Source organism: Bubalus bubalis, chromosome 22 (genome assembly GCF_019923935.1).
Source record: "Bubalus bubalis isolate 160015118507 breed Murrah chromosome 22, NDDB_SH_1, whole genome shotgun sequence".
In the NCBI taxonomy this organism is placed as follows: Eukaryota; Metazoa; Chordata; class Mammalia; order Artiodactyla; family Bovidae; genus Bubalus; species Bubalus bubalis.
In genome coordinates this window covers 48,040,727-48,064,839 of record NC_059178.1, presented here as the reverse complement: position 1 = coordinate 48,064,839, position 24,113 = coordinate 48,040,727, and the positions used below count along the sequence as shown (strand labels likewise).

Here is a 24,113-nt window from a genome sequence, read left to right as displayed (position 1 = left end):
AAGAGACCTTATTTTATTCATTTTTACCTGTATGAATTGTCTGTTCCTGTATTTTTCCTAATTTGCAATTGGCTTTTTGGTCCTCTACTCTCCAGTATTAAGAGTTTTTGACATACTAGATACACAGCCCTTTGTGGTATGTCACAAATAGTTTCTCCCAGTTTCTCAACTGTCTTCTGACTTTGTTACAGTGTTTTTGCCGTGCAACATTTTTTTAACATAGTCGAATTTACCAATCATTTCTTTTGTTGCCTCTGGATTTTGACCCAGCTTTAGAAGTCTACCTACACTGACAGTAAAGTACCAGTTCAGTTCAGTTGCTCAGTCGTGTCTGACTCTTTGCAACCCCATGAACCACAGCACGCCAGGCCTCCCTGTCCATCACCAACTCCTGGAGTCCACCTATACTCATGTCCACTGAGTCGGTGATGCCATCCAACCATTTCATGCTCTGTCGTCCCCTTCTCCTCCTGCCCTCAATCTTTCCCAGCATCAGGGTCTTTTCAAATGAGTCAATTCTTCGCATCGGGTGGCCAAAGTATTGGAGTTTCAGCTTCAACATCAGTCCTTCCAATGAACAGTTAGGATCCAGTTAGGATCCATTTTATAATATTTAAATCGTGATTCATTTGGAGTTTTTCCTTATGCATGGTGGGAGGTATGTATGGTATGGAAATTTTATTTTTTTCTAAATGGTTCTTCCCTAGCACTATGCTCCAGTGATGAAAAGTCACCTTTATCAATTTCCTTATGTACTTGGATTTATTTCTGGGATTTTTAGACAGTTTTATCAGTCTTTGTGTATATGTACATGTGCTAGTATCACACTTACACAGTCTGTTTTATTGTCTGATACAGGGATAAACCAGCTTGGTGGTACTCAATGTTTGCTATATTCCTCTATTTAGTTAATACTAATGGCTACAAATTAAAATTTTTTAACATAGCAGACAAGGGTAGCTCAACTTTTTAAAAATATCTTTTGTTTTGTCCTTTCTCAATTGCATTTAAAGCTAAAAAAATTTAATAGAGGTCTAACATCTTTGATTTTTTTAATTACAGCATCCAAAATGTTAAACCTATAATTGTTGATGAACATTTTATTTAGAAAAAAATACACTAAATAAACAGACCTCTCATTTACCTGACATTTTGGTACAAGTTATATGAAAGTAATATGGTTCCGATATGACAAAATTTGTATACACTCATACATTTTGAAGGTAACTCTTCATGTGTTTCCTGTATCTACAACGTAAAAGACAATTTGATTTTATAATGAAAACTCAGTATCCATTTTAGATCTATTAAAACAGTGGCTGACTTTATTTTTCTGGGCTCCCAAATCACTGCAGATGGTGATTGCAGCCATGAAACTAAAAGATACTTACTCCTTGGAAGGAAAGGTATGACCAACCTAGACAGCATATTGAAAAGAGACAGTGCTTTGTCAACAAAGATCTATCTAGTCAAGGCTATGGTTTTTCCAGTGGTCATGTATGGATGTGAGAGTTGGACTATAAAGAAACTTGAGCACCGAAGAATTGATGCTTTTGAACTGTGGTGTTGGAGAAGACTCTTGAGAGTCCCTTGGCCTGCAAGGAGATCCAACCAGTCCATCCTAAAGGAAATCAGTCCTGCGTGTTCATTGGCGGGACTGATGTTGAAGCTGAAATTCCAATATTTTGGCCACCTGATGCGAAGAGCTGACTCATTTGAGAAGACCCTGATGCTGGGAAAGATTGCGGGCAGAAGGAGAAGGGGACGACAGAGGATGAGATGGTTGGATGGCATCACTGACTCCATGGACATGGGTTTGGGTAGACTCCGGGAGCTGGTGATGGACAGGGACGCCTGGCATGCTGCGGTTCATGGGGTCTCGAAGAGTCGGACATGACTGAGCAACTGAACTGAACTGAACTCTCTTTTAAATTATGCCAGGATTGGGAACAGGAGAAGGTCTTAGATGTTTGTTTCTACAATTCCCAAGTGATCTTTTTCTTCCAAATTTTTATTCCCTTTTCCCCCCTATTTCTTCCTTGGAAGTTAGGTAAAACATGTCGTATTTACCCTAATCATCATGTTTTCATCTTCCAATGCACTACTTTCAATCTACTTTGTTCTGATTAGGAAGGTAATTAATCTAATTAGAAATAAATAAAATAAGAATAAAATAGTTCAGAGTAACGTAAATGAATTCTAAGTGTGAATATCACAGTTTATATTATGCTGTTAAAAAGGATTTTTTTCTGGAACTTTCTAAATCTGAAGTCATCAAATCAAACATCTGCTACAAAGAAAGAATTCTTCCTCTTTCTTATTCCTGAGAGAGCTATCATCTCAACAATTCATAAGCAGGGTATCTCAAAATCATCCCAGAAACCATAATCCAAAATGAACAGTTCAGGTAACTACCCATAATCTTCCCTATTTTTCACTAAAATCAATCTCCCTCAAATTTTTATCCATTGATCTTACTGTTAACTTGTGGTATAAATAAATTCTCCTTCTATTATGATGACAATCTTTCAAATACTTGTTTCTCCAAATCTATTTCAAGATCACATTCTATAGCTCTTTCAATAATTAAAATGGTTTACCAACACTGCACTATCCAGGCCTTATGATAAGGTAGTATTTCTTATAAATATTCCATTTGAATCTGATTCCATATGGCTGAAGTGAATTTATGATTCACTTTTAAATAACCAATGAAGTTACAGAGACACTTTTTAGAAAGTGTATGATGTGGATATAAGTCATAATCAGTCTAGAGAAAAGAACTTTCATTAGAAATTTCACAGTGACTCACCATAGACATCTGAGGGTCAGGAACTTTCACTATCTCAAAGCTTGTTAAAATTGGAGATGACTCATCACCATCCTGGATCACAATACAACAAATTCAAAAAATACATACATATATATATTTAACCAAATGGCAAGAGACAATACATGAACATGTGTACTCGAATGTATTTTAATTTTTAAATAACATCATTCCTCCCTTTAAATTATCATCTTTCAACTATATTTTAAATCCATTTGTTACATATATATATCCATTTGTTACCTTCTGTTGCTGATGAAATATTTTGAGAAAAATAAAATTTAACAATAAAAAAACCTGTATTATATAGTTATTAGAGATATGATGTCAGGAAAATCAGTAGACTATATTTGTCAGGATTTTTTTTTTTAAGGTTTTATTTTTTTTATTTCTATTTTTTTTCATTATCTTAATTTTATTTTATTTTTAAACTTCACAATATTGTATTAGTTTGTTTGTAATGACTGAGTCAAAATAAAGGTCCTAAGTTTAAAACTCAGAACAAAAAAATCAAAGAGTATAATTAAAATATGGCACAATGGATGTGTCACATTACTTGCAAAAATCACTTAGCAGATTTTGGTAATTCTTCAAATTATTACAATTAAGTTCCACTCAGGAAAGTTTACTCAAAGTTATATCCAACTAGAAACTCAGCAGCATTGCTTCTCAGAGGACACTTATTCAACACCATGTAAGCTAGAATAACAAGAATCAATTCTTATGAAATAAAACTGTCTTATTTTGTTGGCATTATCATTTTTGAAGAACTCTGGCTTTTATTTTTACCCAATAAAGGGAAGAAAGGTAATTTGGCCTAATAAATGTCACTGAATACATCCTGGAAAAGGGTAAACTAATTTAGGTTGAAACTCATTGCCTCACAATTGTATACCTAGCATCAAATTTTTCTGTCAACTTCCAAATGCTAGTATATTTTCAATTTTACATATGTGTAACAAAATCAGGGGAGACTGAAAGAGGGGAAGTATTGTGACTTTACTTTAAGTTCAGTAATTGAGTCTTAGAGAAAACCACAAATTCCCACAGCTATTGTTTAACAGGCTGGTTCTCAGTCACAACACCAAAAAACACATTTATCAACCCAACTGTGACAAGTAATCTTCACTAAGGCTATCTGTCACAGAAGACAGGTGACAAGAAAGTCTATTTCCATTAGATTCAATGCACTGGCCCAGCAATCTTTACACTAAGTGGAAATATGATAGGAAAAGTAGACAGGCATTAATTTATGGGCAATTTTCAAGAAGCAGTTAGAAAGGGGTCAAGAACCTTTTCAAAAATACTTGAACTTCTTCTAATTTCTATTCTGTTATTATTTCATCTATTATCAAAGCTATCTTTCAAAAGATCCTTCACATCTCCAGTGTTTGAAAATACCATCACCATTAGCATGCTTTTGCAATATAAACTCCATATGGGTGGGAAATATTGCTTTTAATGAAATTACATATAGTAAAAATTAAAAATGTGATTTTATTAAAATGTATTGGTAACAAAACAATTTCACTCACACTTCATTACCCTTTCTTTTTAACAATTTTTCTAATGAATAAACAGAGTGTAAAGTAGTTTACCTTCCTATCTTCCCCCCCCCCAGAGAATATAATCTATAAAATAAAAAGCAGAAACAAGTTAACTTTTTTTAACCTTTTTTCTAAAGGAAGGGGTAAAAGATAAAGGGAAATATATATATACCTTGCGAAGTACCAGAAAAATGATCACAAATTAACTATGCAAATCCTAAACCTTCATTATGAAAACATCTTTCAAATAGTAATTTAACAGCTATAAAACATGGATTAAAAAAAATCACTTGTGACAACTTTAACAAATAACACTAACATGTAAATGCAATTTCAAAGCACTACTTCTTATGAACAACTTAGCTCTATGCTGGACAAAATATTATTCTTTTATGCCATGTATCAAAAGTCTGTCCTCATTTACACTGATTCTGACTCCATCCTCATAAGCACTTGTCTCAGTACTTTCACAATAACAGAAGGTGCCTAGTTTATGTGCTTTTGAACTCCACATACTATTATTTCTGTAGTATTAAAATGAAGACCCATCAATAAGTATTTAAAGCATAGATATTTTTCAAGTAGCTAGATACCAAACACACAACTACTTTCTTTTGGTAATGAACAAACCTGAGCAAATTCGTAACTGCATTCTTTTACCACTCAGACTACTGATAACATGGTTTTCTTAATTTTGCAAGTACTTTATAAATAAATGAACATTTAAAAGGTCTTTCATAAGCATACTTATGTTTAGGGTCACATATACAGTTTCAACACATTATATACATACTTATATACAAACATACCCTTAACATCCAATAGCCTAACACATAAAAAATATGATACCCTCTTTTTACTTTTCAAGTGGATACTAATTGTTAATGAAGCTATTGCTTTAATGTCCTACTTGCCAATTTAGAGAACAGTTAATCAAAAAGTTTTTAATCTCTTGCATATTTATTGAATTCTGTAACCCAGAAATGTATTATATGATCAGCTTTTGTAATCTTATTCTAGCTAAATGATTTGATTTGTGTGTGTGTGTGTGTGTGTGTGTATATATATATATATATAAAAACAACTGCTGCTGACAGCTGTCTGCTGCCATCCTGTAGCCAAATAATTCATCCCAGCAGGAACAATAGTAATTTTTTTTTAATGTTTCCCCTCCCCTCTAACTTAGAGACCATAAACAGTTCCAAGGAAAATACCTTTTCATAATAAACAATACCATATTCCTTATCATCACACTTGACACATCGAAACTCAACCATCAAGTACATGAAATTAGAACTTCGTTTTTCACTCTAAAAAAGAAAAAAATTATGAAAAATGATTTTCTTCAACATTAGTTTGTATCTTATTCCCAATTTAGTAGTACATAGAATCCATCAAATACAAGTTAAAATGTAACAAATGTTTATGTCATTATTATAAGTGTACTGTTTTATATACTACTACTATTTCACTACTGCCTTATCCAGAAGTGCCTACTACTCATTTGTAACTCCTTCCTCAAACTTAATGAAATTTTTGGTTTCTTCAGTAGTAGGAATTTTATTACATAACATTGTAAAGGTTACATTTAACTAAAAATGTAAAACATTTACATTTACATTACAAAAACTAAAAAAAAAAACATTTAACTAAATGTGTGTGTGTGTGTATACACATTTAGTATACATTTGCAGGAAAGTTATTTCATCTCAAAAAAAATAAGATTTTTGTATTTCTAAAAATTTTAAGCAAAGAACAGTTCACTCTTAAACCCTATGGACTAATTCAAATATAAAAGTTAATATAACAAAAACAAAAGTAAAACAAAGTATGTAACTAAGGACAGAGGCAATTTGGGCTTAACAGATACAACATTTACAAGTTTTTGACAATTTATAAATGTCTTAAAATAACTTGCAATCATTTGTAAATTTTTATCAACACACTTTAAATACAGTGGGGAACAGTTATTCTTCCCCAACATATCAAATGTTGGCTGTGTGTATAACTGTATTCCCTTAAGAAAGCAAATATTATGCTAATAATGAAGTAAAAAAAAAAAAGAAACTTAAAAGGGTGATTAATTCTAACCCAAATCAGTTTGAAAAATGGCTTTAAATCTATAGTTATATAATCACAAGGATCTAAGAAGGTCACTTAAAACTGTTCAGCTTATGAAGCATATTATAAGTCTATTATGATAATGGTAATGGCCTCTTAGCCTCTTATCTTTTAAAGAGTGTGGATAGAGTGAGAAAAAGGCTGAGCCAAGTATGCGCTAACGTTACATTTTCTAAACCCAGGGGTATTTAAGTTGATGAATAGAAGCATTTCAATTAAACTGTTTTTAGATGTGACAACTAAAAATTCAAAACAGTAAATTTTTTTTTCCAGTTTCAGTATATGAGAATGTATTATGAATAAGTTTAGAAAAGATACCCAGTATTCATACTAAATGTAACTGTTGTTAGACACTACCAATTTGTTTTTTAAAAATGCACAATGCTAAAATTCAACTTTTCTAAGTGTTCACTATAAAATGACCAATTTCTCTCTTCCTTCTACTAAAAACTGTTCAGAGAACAAAAATTAAGTCAGTTGTGCCATGTGCTGATCACTGTAAGCTACATATATCACAAACCTGTTATCCCTCTCTCCTAATGTGATTAATATACAATTGCTATTTCTGCTCTCTAGGCCAAACATAGTATTTCAGTGCTAATGTACAGAAACTTTTGTTGTTCTAATTTTTTAAAGAGGTTCACTAAAGTCATGTCTTAATTAAACCTATTCTGGACCAATACACAATATCAGGAAGTACACAAATTATCTGAACCATGTAACTTCATCAAGTGCGCACAGTCCTACATGTACTACGTAAGAGAAGGAGCATCTTAACTGGGGAGAGGAACTGCTAACGATGACTTAAGGTAACTGAAGTAAAGACATTGTGTTGATATATTGTTGACAGATATATCCAACTTAGACATAAACTACCATATGGAGAAAGAGAGAATCTACAAGTGAGGTATCAAACTTAACATGGGCTTCACTTATATGATATTTACGATGAAAAGCAGTCAAAGGGAAGTGTTAGTCACTTAGTCGTATCTGACTCTTTGTGACCCCATTGACTGTGGCCCACTAGGCTCTTGTCCATGGAGTTCTCCAGGCAAGAATATTGAAGTAGGTAGCCATTACTCTCTCCAACAGATGTTCCTGACCCAGGCACTGAAGCCGGGTCACCTGCACTGTAGAGGCATTCCTTACCATCTGAGCCAGAGATATCTACTACTTATTTCAGGGTTCAAAAAACACTAAAATATAAAAAAGGCAGATATCTCAAGTTTTCCTCTTATTAGCATATAATTCATAACTAGAAGTTATCCTCAATATCTCACATATGAGAGATACATGACAATGAATAATTCTTCTAAATAATTTTTCATTTAAAATTCTGGAGAAAAAATTTTGAAATAAAAGAGGGATACAACCCACCTCATTTATCATTTCTATTTCTCTAAATGTCAATCTGTCCAGCCAATCTACTTTCACCATGTGACCTTGTCGATGAGCTTTGGTGAGCTGCAAAACAAAATGCAGAAAATTCTAAGCAACAGATATCATAGAAAAGAGGATAAAGAATGGTAATGGGCCATTCTCACCTTCTGGGAAAGACTACATTCTACCTACAGGATGTGTATCTCTCTAAATAAACTTGCTTTCCCCTTTAAAAAAAAAAAAAAGATAGTAATGATTATCAATATGACACTGAAAGTGCTAGCTTATGCAATAAAACAAGGAAAAGGAAATAAACAATAAACAGATTGGGAAGAAATAATACATTCTTTAGTCAAAGGTGACATAATCATTTATGTAGCAAACATTTTAAAATGGACAAAAAAAAAAAGCTCCTGGAATTAATAAGCAATTATAACAAGGAGGATACAAGGTTCATATAAAAAGTCAATCTTTTTTTATATGCCAGCAATTTATAAGTAAAACTTGAAATTAAAAACACAATCATCATTTACATTGGGCTTCCCAGGTAGCGCAGTGGTCAAGAATCCACCGATCAATGTAGGAGACACAGGAGATCCAGGTTTGATCCCTGGTCAGGAAGATCCCCTGGAGAAGGATATGGCAACCCACTCCAGTATTGTTTCCTGGAAAATTCCATGGACTGAGGAGCCGGGTGGGCTACAGTCCATGGGGTCCCAAAGAGTCAGACACTAATCATTTATATTCTGTTCAGTTCAGTCGCTCAGTCGTATCTGACTCTGTGACCTCAAGGACTGCAGCATGCCAGGCTTCCTGTCCATCACCAACTCCCAGAGCTTGTTCAAACTCATCTCATAATATAAGCTAATCATTTATATTAGCACCCCCAAAAAATAAAATTGATATAAATCTAACAAAATATGTATAAGATCTATATGAGGAAAACTACAAAACTCTGATGAACAAGATCAAAGAAGAAATAAATAAACAGATACTCCAATCAGGGTAAGAAGATTCAGTATTGTCAAGATGTCAGTACTTACCAACTTGACCTACAGATGCAAAGCAATCCCAGTAATCAAGATAGTATGGAAAATAACAAATAAATAGATCAATGAAACACAATAGATTCCAGAAACAGATCACATAAATACAGTCAACAGATCTCTGACCGAGAAGAAGAAGCAATAAAACGGAGCAAAGAGTCATTTCAACAAGTATTGCTGAACCAACTGGACATGCAGTGCAAACAAATAAATGTAGACAAAGACCTTACATCCTCTACAAAAAATAAATCACAGAGCTAAATGTAAATCACAAAAAACAAAACTCCTATTAGATAATATAGTAGAAAATCTAAATGACCTTGGGTAGATGACAAGTTTCTAGATATAACACCAAAGGCACAATCCATAAAAGAAAATCATTGATAAACTGGACTTCATTACAATTAAAAATGTCTCTCTGTGAAAGACAGTGTGAAGAGAATGAGAAAGCAAGTAACAGACTGGAAGAAAATATTTGTAAAAGACCCATGATAAAGAACGTTAGCCAAAATACACAAAGAACTCTTAAAACTCCACACACAAAAAAAAACCAAGTGATCGGATTAAAAAAAAGGGCCAAAGATTTTAATAACTTACCAAAAAAGAAATATGGATGGTAAATAGTTGTATGAAAAAATGCTGCACATCACATGACGTCAGGGAAATGCAAATTAAAATGAGAAATCACTAATCGTCTATCAGAATGACCAAGATTTGGAAAACTGACAGCACCAACTGCAGGTGAGTACATAGAGCTACAGGAATTCCTACTAATTGCTCAGGGGAATGCAAAACGTACAGCCGCTTTGGAAGACAGTGTGGCAGCTTCATACAAAACTAAACATACTCTTACCATACATTCCAGGAATTGCCCTCCTTGGTGTTTACCTAGAGTTGAAAACTTACACCCACACAAAAGAGGGCACATGGATATTTTTATGGCTTTATGGCTTTATTTATAATAGCCAAAACCTGGGCACAACTCAGATGGGCTTCAGTAAGTAAATGGATAAATTGATACATTCAGACAATGTTACTTAGTATTAAAAAGAAAGGAGGTATCATACGTAAAATAGATAACCAGTGGAAATTTGCTGTATAATGCAGGGAGCTCAAACCAGTACTCTATGACAACCTAGAGGGTGGCACAGGGTGGAAGGTGGGAGGGAGGTTTCAGAGGGAGGGGATATATGTATACCTACAGTTGATTCATGCTGATGTATGGCAGAAACCAACCCAACATAATAAAGCAATTATCCTCTAATTTAAAAAAAAAAAGAGGTATTAATCCATGAAAAGACACCAAGAAACCTTAAGTGCACATTACCTGCATATTGCTAAGTGAAAGAAGCCGGTCTGAAAAGGCTACCTACAGTATGATTCCAACTAAAGAAAAGGTAAAACTATGGAGATAATACAAAGATAAACAGTTGACTTGAAACTAAACATGAAAAAAACTAAGATCTGGTCCCATCACTTCACGGCAAATAGAAGGGGAAAAAGTGGAAGCAATGACAGATTTTATTTTCTTGGACTCCAAAATCACTGTGTACAGTGACTACAGCCATGAAATTAAAAGTCACTTCCCCCTTGGAAGAAAAGCTATGACAAACACAGTGTGTTAAAAAGCAGAGACATTACTTTGCCAACAGAGGTCCATACAGTCAAAGCTATGGCTTTTCCAGTAGTCACGTGTGGATGTGAGAGTTGGACCATAAAGAATGCTGTAAGCGCCAAAGAATGGACGCTTTCTAATTGCGGTGCTGGAGAAGACTCGAGAGTCCCTTAGGCCACAAGGAGATCAAACTAGTCAATCCTAAAGAAAATCAACCCTGAATATTCATCAGAAGGACTGATGCTGAAGCTCCAATACTTTGGCCACCTGATACCAAGAGCCAATTTGTAAGAAAAGACCCTGATGCTGGGAAAGACTGAAAGCAAAAGACGAGGGCAGCAGATGATGAGATGGTTAGATAGTATCACCAACTCAATGAACATGAATTTGAGCAAACTCCAGGAGACAGTGGAGGGCAGAGGAGCCTGACTTGCCACAGCCCATGTGTTTGTAAACAGCCGGACAGGACTTAGTGACTGAAAGACAACCACAATAAAGTTGCCCAGGGTAGTGGGGAGAAGAGGGAAATAAAAGTGGAACACAGAAGATTTTTAGGGCAGTAAAACTACTTTGTATCACATTATAAAAGAAAGAAAGAAAGTGAAGTCGCTCAGTCGTGTCCGACTCTTTGCGACCCCATGGACTGTAGCCCGCCAGGCTCCTCTGTCCGTGGGATTCTCCAGGCAAGAATACTGGAGTGGGTTGCCATTTCCTTCTCCAGGGGATCTTCCCAACGCAGGGATCGAACCTGGGTCTCCTGTATTGCAGGCAGATGCTTTATCCTCTGAGCTATCACATTATAATGATGAATAAATGACATTAAACATCTGTCAATGCCCATAAAATGTACAATATTCAGAGAACCATGAGGTAAACCATGGATTTGTGGTAATTATGACGTTTCCCTGCAGGTTCATTAATTTTAACAAATTATAACAAATGTATCACTGTGGTAGGAGGTGTTGAAAACAGGGGAGCTATGCAAGAGTTAGGGCACAGTGTATATGAGAAATATTTGTACCTTCCTCTTAGCATTGCTGTGAATGTAAAACTATTCAACAAAAGTAAAATCTTTTTTAAAAAATCTAAAAACTTAAAAAAAATGAAGGGTTATGTCACCTTTACATTTGACATATTTCTATGAACAACAAAAGCCATACACAACTATCAAGATAAGAAATGGACTTGGCTGGAAACTGTTACAACTTTTAAAAAATGTTTTTTAAATGGTCTATAATCTGTCACTAAACATGCTAAAAAATAATGAAGCCTTTACTGAACATATCTGCATCTATATTTCTTGCAGTTTGATTATTATAAAGGGAATTATAATAATAGTTCTTCAAATTGAAAATAAACTTTTTTTTCCACATCTCAATATGAAAAATAAGATAGTTACATACAAAAGGCATTTCTCTGGAGCCTATAATACTCTAAGCTGTAAGCGCACTGGTGTGCCTGTTGCATTTTAATTTTAAAAGAATTAGCAACTAAATAATAACAACAATAAAAGAATTAACAGTAATAGAAGATCTAGGGCTAGAAAAAGAATTTCTAGAGCTGCAGTTGGTAGAGTGCTCTGAAGGTCTTACATACCAACCTAACCTTGGTTTCACAATTTAAATAATAAATCTACTACTATAGAGAATTCAAGATAATTTCTAAGGTCTTCAAACTGCAACTAGATTTTGTCTAAGATAGTGTAATTTTAAACAACAGCATTATTTATGCATCAAACCTTTCTTTCTAAACAAATTCATAGCATAAAGCAAAACTGGGCATTAAGGACTTCATGGTAGCTGGACTTTATGACTTGTCTTCATTTCTATTATATATGCTATGATGGCATTCCTACAAGGATGGTAAATACTTTCACCAATTATAATTTCTCTCTCTAACAGAACCAAAAATCTTCATCAGTATTCTTTATATTCCTCAAATAAGGTACTCTTATCACAATTACATGGTCATACTATTTCAGAAATAAAAACAGTAACTTCATACAAGTTTTGAGGATCACTGTAATATAAAAATATTATCAGCTTAGCTGTCTTCTGAATAACAAATTCTTTTCCATCTGAGGTAACCTCTAAATGAAAATGGATAAGGCAACAGTAAGTGGTTAGCATTCTTATTCACACAAAGCAGCAGGAACTAAACATTTTGTGGAACATTAGACAAATATACTAACATGGAAACAGACCAAGAATTAATCATAAGGGAACCAAAAGAATATGAGGCTACAAGTTCATGATCTAAAATTCTAATCCTAGCACTCCATTTTTGAATTCTGTCATTTTTGAACCCACAGATCTACAAAAAGGATTAACTTCTAGTCCTGGTACTAAAATTCAAATAGAATAATGGATACACATTATGACAGATAGTATTAACCCATATAGTCTGTAAAGAATTGTATTCTCACTTTGCCATATGTTTCCAACTAGTTTTTTAAATTAATAAAAATATACAGGGTCACAGCACATCAACATAGCACACAGCATATCAACATTGAAGTGTAAGAGCTAGAATTGAAACCCCAGGTCTGTAAAGTTCATACTCTTTCCACCAGTCTTCACTACCTCCTCAATTGATGCATTTGTAGAAAGAGATGAAATTTAAATCCAATTAAATTTTTTAATGTTTTAAACACAACTTTCATACTTATGACGCAGTAGTTGATTCTCCACTAGTTTCCTTTGAAGAAAAAATTGTCAAAAGTATATTAAGTTTAGATATGGGAGAATGTGTTGGGCATTTTTCTTTCCCTTATTAAATCATAAGATAAATTGAAAATTTTCTAAAGTTATTTCACTAACACCAGAATTCATGTTTGCTGCTAATATATTATACATGGGCTTCCCCAGTGGCTCAATGGTAAAGAATCCAACTGTAATTCAGGAGCCACAAGAGATGTGGGTTCAATTCCTGGGTCTGGACGATCCCCTGGAGGAGGGCATGCAACCCACTACTGTATTCTTGCCTAAAAATCCCATATACAGAAGAGCCTTGTGGGCTACAGACCACAGGGTCGCAAAGAGCCGGACATGACTGAAGCAACTTAGCACACACGCAAGCACTTGCATAGTATATTTCTAGCTTTTCTATTTGAATACTAAAAGATGACTATTCTAAACCTTACAAATAGCAACCAAAGAATGCATGGTCAAGGATGGTAGTACCATAAACTAGTATAACCATTTCGGAGTACAAGTTTAAATTACCTGAGATATATTAGTATTTGCATCACTGTTTCCAATATGGAAAACATAGACATAAAAGAATGTAAATGTTTATCAACAACGGGAACTGTTAAAGTAAACTATGGTACACATATTAAGAAATACTTCAAGCAAAAAGAAGGAAAAATCTTTATAACCTGCTAGGAAAGATTACTATGACTGTTCAATACAAAAGCAACTGCAGAGGTCCCCTGGTAGCTCAGTGGTAACGAATCTGCCAGCCAAAGCAGGAGACACGGGTTCGATCCCTGGGCCCACATGCCATGGAGCAACTAAACCTGTGAATCACAACCAATGAACCTAAGCTTCCAGAACCTGAAAGCTGAAACTACTGAAGCCCATGGGCTTAGAGCCTGTACTCCGCAACCCGAGAAGCCACCACAGTGGGATTTCCCAGGCAAGATGAGTAGGTCGCCATGTCCTTCTCCAGGGGATCTTCCCAAACCAGGGATCAAACCCACATCTCCTGCACTGGCAGGCAGATTCTTTACCACTGAGCCAACAGGAAAGCTTATTTATCTGATACTATGTAAAAAAGCACCCCGAAACTTAAGTGACTTAACATATATCTTAATATGTGTCATAATAAAGAAGGCTGAGTTCCAAGAATTGATGCTTTCTAATTGTGGTGCTGGAGAAGAATCTTAAGAGTCCCTTGGACAGCAAGGAGATCAAACCCAGTTCATCCTAAAGGAAACCAACCCTGAATATTCATTTGAAGGACTGTGAAGATGACGCTCCAATACTTTGAGCGTTATGTGAGGAGCCAATTCATAGGAAAAGATCTTGATACTGAGAATGATTGCAAGCAGGAGAAGGGGGCGACAGGATGACATGGTTGGATGGCATCACCGACTCAATGAACATGAGTTTAAGCAAGCTCAAGGAGATAGTGAAGGACAGGAAAGCCTGGTGTGCTGCAGTCCATGGGGTCACAAAGAGTCAAACACAACTGAGCAACTGAACAACAACAATATGTGGAGACATCAAGAAGTCATTTTCTTGAGGAATTCTGCATTTTTTTAATTAGTCTAACAGTCTCTCATGTGATGGCTGGAGCTGGACTGTCCAAGACTGCTTCGCTCACAATTCTAACACCTTTGTGGGAAAGGGTGAGCTCAGCTGGGAAACCAGGGTGGTGGGGGCCTCTATCTTTCTGAAGGCATTCTCAGTGCTGCTCCCTCTTCAAGTAGTCTTTCAACACAGAAACTCCAACAAGGCAGCCAGACTTCTTACATGGTGGCTCATTACTCCTCAAAGTGCAAAAACAAAAGCCTTCAGGTTGTCTTAAAGTTAGTTCAGTTCTGGAACAGGCAAGCATCACTTCAGCTGCATCATGTTAGTTAAAATGAGTCAAAGAGTTAAGTGCAGATCCAACATGAAAGCATGAGCATTGTGAAGCATGTTTCTTTCACTGAGGGTCATCTTTGGAAACTAGCTATTACAGCACTTACTAGATAATATAAGCATAAAACAAATTGCTCAATTGCCAATGAGCAAGAGGAGAGAATCTGAAGATGGCAAAGCTAGCTCGTAACTGGACTTTAGGCATCAAGTAAAGTCTAGAATCTATCACAGTTACTAAATGATTAGGCCTTGCCTTCTCCAAAATAAGTTCCTACAACTCTCCAACTGACATGCTAACTCCAGCCACCCATTTCAGTTCTCCAGACCATAAGGCCTGTAAGACACGATGCAGATTAAATAATTTAATATTAGATGAAAAATTTACTAAAACTTTAGAAAACTATAAAGCACTGTGCATATTGTAAGCAGCTGTTATTAGCCCATAATCTATGTCACTTCATCTCTACAGGTGCTGATGACTATGTAGACAGACTTGGGTGGTTTTCACCAGTCCGAAGCAGCTTCCAGTTGTTTCCAGTCTGAGAATATCTAGAAATAATGAAGACCAATAATGAACTTGAACAATTTAGATTTCATTTAGGGTCTGAAATGTCAATGACCTAGATCTCCTAGATGAGAAAACCTGCATTCTGTTAAACAGCAGGGTGAAACTAGTGCAATCTGTCTCAAATTGCTTGTGAAGATACAATCCTCACCAAGGTGCTCATCCTAAAAAGCGGCCAGGTCAAGGTATCAGTAAGAGTCATTCTTTCTTTTTAAGAAACATAGATTTCTACAGAATTCACAAGAAATCATATAGAGGTTGGAAAAGAAGCCCACTGTCACAGAAATAATAGTATCATTATTGAGCTCTAACTTAACTAGATGGGGAAACAGTGGAAACAGTGTCAGACTTTATTTTGGGGGGCTCCAAAATCACTGCAGATGGTGACTGCAGCCATGAAATTAAAAGACGCTTACTTCTGGAAGGAAAGTTATGTCCAACCTAGATAACATATTCAAAAGCAGAGACATTACTTTGCCAACAAAGGTCCGTCTAGTCAAGGATATGGTTCTTCCTGTGGCCATGTATGGATGTGAAAGTTGGACTGTGAAGAGGGCTGAGCACCGAAGAATTGATGCTTTTGAACTGTGGTGTTGGAGAAGACTCTTGAGAGTCCCTTGGACTGCAAGGAGATCCAACCAGTCCATTCTGAAGGAGATCAGCCCTGGGATTTCTTTGGAAGGAATGATGCTAAAGCTGAAACTCCAGTACTTTGGCCACCTCATGCGAAGAGTTGACTCACTGGAAAAGACTCTGACTCTGGGAGGGATTGGGGGCAAGGGATTGGGGGCAATTCCTCCCACCAAAGGAGGAGAAGGGGACGACAGAGGATGAGATGGCTGGATGGCATAACTGACTCGATGGACGTTGAGTCTGAGTGAACTCCAGGAGTTGGTGATGGACAGGGAGGCCTGGCGTGCTGCGATTCATGGGGTCGCAAAGAGTCGGACACGACTGAGCAACTGAACTGAACTTAACTAAGAATTAAACATCAAGTGGTTTTAAAAGCTATTTAAATAAAAGACTCTGTAAGAACCAAATAAAAACATTATAGGAAACTGCTTGGAGTACAAATAATGTATATCAGATTTAATGCGAGGACAGATATATGCTTAAGGAAGATGCTTCAGGTGAGTATGTATTCAATACAAGTACCAAGAAGAGAACTTAGAAGTAGGCCAGCTTGCTACACTGTATATAGAGGAGGAACAGCAGGGAAAAAGAATGTCAAGCCGGATAGCTATCCCTGGGAACACACACTTCCACGATTACCACAACTCACAAGTCATTGCTCCTTATGCATATCTACCCTACTAGACCATAAGCTTCTTGAGTGCTGGAGTTATGAATGGTTGACAGAACCTAGCATTTATTCATTCAATTATTTACATTTATTGACAGGAATTCTAAGTGAAAGGGTGACATAACACAAAATAAATGCTTGTATACTCTGCAATTCTGTTCAAGAGCTTTGGGGAGTGAATGAGGGGCAAGGAGGAGGAAGTGACACTCAAAAGGAAGCTGGAGAAAAGAATGTTCATGCTCTTAGTCACTTTTCTCTAGTACTTAAATAATTTCAACATGAATATATGTTAGTTTGTTGTTTTAAATTACAAACTTCCATCAGGGTCCTCCACTCTGGAGATAACAGAAGCAAATTATCTGCCTTAAAGAACTTAAGATAGGGGTGAGTTATATATATGATAATGCCTGTATGTCCATATGATAAATGCTTATATGTCTGTGTTTTTCAGTTGCTAAGTCATGTCTGACTGACTCTTTGGGAACCCCGTGGACTGCAGCAAGTCAGGTTTCCCTGTCCTGCGTATCTCCGGAGTTTGCTCAGACTCATGTCCATTGAATGTGATGCCATCCAACCATCTCATCCTGCTGCCCCCTTCTCCTCCTGTCCTCACTCTTTCTCAGCATCGGGGTCTTTTCCAGTAAATCAGCTCTTCGCATCAGGTGGTCAAAGCTGGAGCTTCAGCATCAGATACACAAACTTAAACAGTAATATTAAAGTCATGAACAGGGTGACTGACAGAAAATAATGGGGGTTCTTGAGAAGGCCTCTCAGGCACGTAACACTTAAGCAGAGACTTGAAGGATAAGAAATGAGTCAAACAAACAGGATGAAATCTTCCATGAAGAGGAAACAGCTTTACTTGTTAGGACATCAGAGAGCCTGATGTGTCTAGGTACTAAAGAGAGACCAGAATGGTAGCCCTCACTGAATATTTAGGTAAATCAAGTCCTCGTCAAAATGGAGAATAGTAAGATCAATATATACATAAGATGATTACTGGGAATCAGTTTTCTTGAGGTTCACCATGATCCGGATTTTTCCTTATAGTAAACAATACTCTTATAGCCTCAAGGAAGAAGGGGGCTTCCCAGGTGACTCAGTGGTAAAGAACCCTCCTACCAAGGAGAAACAAGAGACATGGGTTCGACTGCTGGGCCAGGAAGATCCCACGGAGTAGGAAATGGCAACCTATTCCAGTATTCTTGCTTGGGTAATTCCATGGACAGAGGAGACTGGCAAGCTCTCTGATATCCTGACAAATAAAGCTGTTTCCTCTGCAAGGAAGATTCCATCCTGTTTGTTGACTCACTCCTTATCCTTCAAGTCTCTGCTTAAATGAAGGAAGAAAGGGGAGAGTAAAAATAACTGAAAAACTTTTATCCATTTCAAATCTGCCTAGGAATCTGTAGGGAGGTAAATAGGAAGAGAGAGACTCAACTGGCGAGAAAATGGTTGGCTTTGTTGCTTTACAAGAGAAGATATAATAATTTACAAAGTTTAATATATAGCTGTGATCCTGGTTTTAAGCACCCACATAACCCTATGACTATGTCTGATAATATGGAAATACAGCATATGAACACATATCAAACAAGCCACATAAAAACAACTTGAAGAATAATTCTCGCTTTCTATGTTCAAGCTAGAGAAAATTTAAAGTGGATAAAGGCTTAACAACCACATAGAATTGCAAATAGTTTGAATAGCCAACCATAGAGGAGTGCTGAAACAAATTATGGCATATCCAAGGCAATGACACCCCACTCCAGTACTCTTGCCTGGAAAATCCCATGGGCGGAGGAGCCTGGTGGGCTGCAGTCCATGGGGTCGCCAAGAATTGGAGACGACTGAGCAACTTCACTTTCACTTTTCACTTTCATGCATTGGAGAAGGAAATGGCAACCCACTCCAGTGTTCTTGCCTGGAGAATCCCAGGGACAGGGGAGCCTGGTGGGCTGCCGTCTATGGGGTCGCACAGAGTTGGACACGACTGAAGTGACTTAGCAGCAGCAGCAGCACATTACACAAAATCCTACAGTCTTTACAAATTATGCCATGAAAGCATCTTAAATGACCTGGAACAATTCTGAAACACCATTCATTTAAACACACATAATATGATTCCAAATTAAAAATAAATATATACATTCATATATTACATAGATATATACATTTATTTATCAAAAGTATATTAACTAAAATATTAATAATGGTGACTATTGTGGGTAAAGAATTGGAGGTGATTTTTACAGTCTTTGTACTTTAACAATCTTTTACTAGTATAGATGTACATTATCTTGTAATGTTACTTAAAAACTAAACTTACTTTTAAAATAATTGTGGAGAAAATTCTGTTGAGAAAACCACAAAAGATGAGCATTTATCAAGATGATGCTAATAAGGTTATTTTGCTTCATAATAAACTCAAAGAATAAGGATCAATCTGATTAATTTACCTCAAACACATGAAATGAAACCCAGGTATTAACGTAATTATTCTCTCTTAAATTACTTCTTCCAAGGGCCTTTCAACTAGATCCAACTAAAAACCCATATAAATAAAATGATGCTGCTGCCTTATGGTTAATAAAACCACCTATACAGCAAAGTGTATAGGTTTAAGGTTTCAAACTTTACTCACATCGAGAAACTTTAAGAGGGGAGTTACAAGATAGGTGGCTTTTCCAAAGTAAGTAACTACACAACAGGTGATGCTTGGGTCAGATACACTGATGCTTTTTCAGGAAACCTAAGGAGAAAAAAAGTGACAAAGCTGTATTTTTTCCCCCTCTGAAAAAATAAACAACACCCGCCCCACCCCAGTCTACTCTCATCACCAGACAGAAAACTTCCAGATTCAGACAGCCTATGTGAATGTTCAGAAATTGCTCTCTTGACACATTTACAGGAATATTGCCCAATAAAAAAGGCTGGAACTACCAAACCCAAGATGATTTTTTTCCACCATGATGATAAAGGGTTGTGTTTATTCAACTACTTCATATCTGATTGGAAAATCCCATGGGTGGAGGAGCCTGGTAGGCTTCAGTCCATGGGGTCGCGAAGAGTAGGACACGACTGAGTGACTTCACTTTCACTTTTCACTTTCATGCATTCGAGAAGGAAATGACAACCCACTCCAGTGTTCTTGGCTGGAGAATCCCAAGGACAGGGGAGCCTGGTGGGCTGCCGTCTATGGGGTCGCACAGAGTCGGACATGACTGAAGCGACTTAGCAGCAGCAGCAGCAGCATATCTGATTCATCTAAATCCTCTCATTTAAATGTTATAATATAACTCTTTTTAACAGGAAAATTTTACTAAGCCTAGACTAGAACTGAGCAGAAGTACTCACTAAACAGAAAATCATTATTGGTCAGCTAATCTATCAATATTTGTAGGATGCACTATGGCTCACTGATATAGATTTCAATTGTTAAACAGTATGATTCTTTAATAATTTTTTAATGTGTCAAATCTGTTTCAAATAAAACACAAGTTACACAGTAATTTACAATTGAAGAAAAAAATATAGTTGTATATTTGTATATAAGAATTCACTTGAACTGAGATTTAAAAAGGAGGTATGTCTGTATGTTAAGAGTTTGCATACACACCTACGGTACTTAATTCTTACAAGACAAGGAGTTTCTTCTACTTTCCTGATTAATTTCCTTAGCCACAGATTTTCAATTTTACTTTGAAATTTTACATGTGCATCTTATTCAGGACGAGTGGTATTTGTCTCATAAAAGTTGTTTTCAATTTAACTTCTCAGAGATTAGTCTTAAAAGTATATTATTGTGTAGTTTTCTGGCAAAAACTATAGCTGTGAAGACAGACAATAGATTTACAGAACATAAAACGATATTCTTTTAGGGCTTAATCTTTCACTGGCAAAAATGAATTTAGTCTACTTGCTACCATCAATTTCAATACAAATCTAAAAGTTTTGACAATCTTAGACATAAGTAAGCAAATCAAAGTGACTGATAAAAAACATTCTACCATGTATCAGGAATAAATTTGTAAGAGATTCCCACATTCTTTTATGACAGAAAAAAAGCCAACAGAATCAAAACCAATATGCTATTTTTAAAAGTTACACATACTACTTATACAAAAACTTATAGCTGAGGTACTTTTGATGACATCAATGGTGCCACTAAACAAGTTTTACAGTTTTGAATAATTTTACAGAGACTTGACATTTGGAAGGAAAAATCCCTAAGGATAACAGAATATTCATATTTTTCCTCCTTCTCTCCTTCCCCTCCCAACCATTCTTCCTCCCTTCCCACTAAAAGCACACTGAAAAAGTAGTGTGTTAGACAATCTAATTGAGTTAGTTGACTTTGATCTTTTTCATCAAAATGCTTTTCAGTGTGAGGGAATTAACCAAATAATTTCACTAAGTGGTAAATGAATTCCAAGATGTGTGTAAAGAGGTGGTATAAACACACTGGTTGACTTAATATTATTATTTATTGTTTCCCCAGTTCTGCAAAGTTAAATGCCTGAGTTTTAAAATTATGTACGCAGTTAAATTTTTGATTTTTATTATAAAACAAAGTATGAAGAATAATGTAATAAACATCCATGTATTCACTGTCAAAACTGAACATGTATTAAGAGTTTGTCTTCTTTCACTCTTTTCAAAAAAGATTAAAAAAAAAGCAAACCAAGGGTATTTGTAAAGACTTCCCTCATTCTTTGAATTTGCTTTTTTAAACTTAATGCTGTTTTTGAGATGTATCTGTGTTAATCTACACAACTCAAATGCTTTCATTTAAATTGCTGTAGAGTATCCCAATATGAGTAAATGTATCATTTATTCTTCCAACAAGCTCAACATTTTGTGTTATTATCAGGGCTAAAGTGAATAAGTATGTATCTCCTTATGCCCATGGGTTTTTTTAGTGTAGAAATCTAAGCATGTAATTGCTGAATTTCCAAAATGAAAATCAATACCTTTCCTGATGGTTTATTTCTAAATTTCATGTAGTTTTTCTTACTACTGCAAATATTCTTTAAACATTGTATTTTTAGATTGGTGATAGAAACTTTGGAATAGTTAACTGATGTCTGCTTAATTAATCTTGTATTTAACATTTCTTGACTAATTATTTGTAACAGTTTGTCTAACAGTTCTTTTGACTTTTCTATATGATCATCATCTGTAAATAATTCCTATCCCTTACCTCTATATATACAGTTTCCTTATACTGACTAGTACAAGAAACTCTGGTACAGTGTCTAACCCGAGCAGTAGTAGAAGCATCCTTATTTTGTTCCTGACTTTAATGAAAACGTGTCTTACATTTAATCATTTGGTAAGATGTTTGTTATCAGTTTTTGGTCCATTTCTTATATCAGGTTAAGAAAGTCATATTTTAATTTACCAAAACTATGAATGTTTGTTGAAGTTTACCAAAAAATTGGTAAGACTGGGGATCCTTCCAACCATATGTTATTTTCTCCTTTAATATGCAGGAGATATTTAACACAGTGGGCTTGAAGCTCTAATTTTAGAAGGACCTGCTTGCAAAGACGGCCCTGGTCAATGTGTGAAAATCTGACTTCTGAAACATTCCCTAACTGGTATAGATGTTTCACTGTGGCATGGCTTTTCATACACTGTGATTTATGGTGAGCACCTGCTCTCTTTCTGGAAGGCTAGAATTTTTGCAGTTGAGGGCAAAGAATGTCTGTGTGACCAGACCCCCAGTAAAACCCCCAATTTCTGAGTCTCAAAGGCCTTTTTTCTAAAAGGCTTCATTTTAGTTTCTGGAGAAAGCAGCACTATCAAGTGAGTCTCTTCCTGGGGTGGGAAGGGGAAGAATAGAAAGCCTGTATATGGATTTCTCCAGACCCCACTACACCTTTTTACCTAACTGAACCATCTAGTTGTATATACTTAGTGTGTTGCTTATAATCAATCTTAGCTGTGATTACAACTCCCTCTGAGTCCTGTGATTTCATCATCTCATTTTGGGGGACCCCTGAAACACTCAATGCGAAGAGCTGATTCATTGGAAAAGACCCTGATGCTGGGAAAGATTGAGGGCAGGAGGAGAAGGGGATGACAGAGGATGAGATGGTTGGATGGCATCACCGACTCAATGGACATGGGTCTGGGTGGACTCCAGGAGTTGGTGATGGACAGGGAGGCCTGGAGTGCTGGGGTTCACGGGGTCATAAAGAGTCAGACACAACTGAGCAACTGAACTAAACTGAAACACTCAATAATATAATAATAAGGTACAATAACAGATATCCTGTGTTAAACTGCTTCTGAAAAGTAAAAAGTGTAGTCACTCAGTTGTGTCCAACTCTCTACAACCCCATGGACTGTAACCCACCAGGCTCCTCTGTCCATGGAATTCTCTAGGCTAGAAAACTGAAGGGGATTGCCATTTCCTTCTCCAGGGGATCTTCCCAACCCAGGGATTGAACATGGGTCTCCCGCATTGCAGGCAGATTCTTTATCATCTAAGCCCCAAGGGAAGCCCCAAACTGCTTTTATGTAAACATTCTTGGAATAAATCACGTTTGGGCATGATGTATTTTTAATTGCTTGATTCAGTTTTCTAATTTTCTGCTGAAATTTACCATCTATAAGTGATAAGTGTCTAATTTTCCTTTCTTTCACTTTCCTTTTCAAGTTCATAGTCATACTGATCTCAGCAGGTTTTATACATCTAGCTTATAAAACCACCTGAGTTTGAAAAAAGGAGAATAAAGGGCTCACTATACAGCTATAGTAGCAAATAGTACCTTGGTTTTTATGTTTTGATCCCTTGATTTATGTTTTTTAGTTTTATATTATTGTTTTATTTTTAAATTATCCTTTCAGTATTTTACTATCTGAATTTTTGGTGGATATATTCCAGTTGTTTGTTATAATTACTGACTTTAGCTTTCATCGGTTTGTAATTTTAGATTGCAAACTGATCTTCTGTAGGGCTTCCCAAATTGTCATACTTATTTTACTGTTACTTCATATTATTAGCAATTTGTTGTGGGAGGATTCTCAGTTTATCTTAGTCTTTCACATGACTGAAACCAGAATCAAACATTATTTGCTTATCTTCTATTGATGTTAGAGGAATCTA

General features: G+C 35.9%; 1 protein-coding gene across 4 annotated transcripts in view; it reads right to left on the bottom strand.

Moving 5' to 3' along the window:
• The window catches only part of PIK3C3 (phosphatidylinositol 3-kinase catalytic subunit type 3), a 167,027-nt gene that overhangs the window by 102,454 nt on the left and 40,460 nt on the right, over positions 1-24,113 (bottom strand). For 3 of the 4 annotated variants that reach the window (XM_006056957.4, XM_044934742.2, XM_025273515.2), the window contains exons 5-7: positions 7,876-7,962; positions 5,592-5,687; positions 2,813-2,884 (exon numbers count right to left, since the gene is read on the bottom strand). In XM_006056957.4, coding sequence (XP_006057019.1) covers positions 2,813-2,884; positions 5,592-5,687; positions 7,876-7,962 — 255 coding nt within the window. The remainder of the gene's footprint in view (positions 1-2,812; positions 2,885-5,591; positions 5,688-7,875; positions 7,963-24,113) is intronic. The other variant, XM_044934741.2, reaches the window with a different exon arrangement.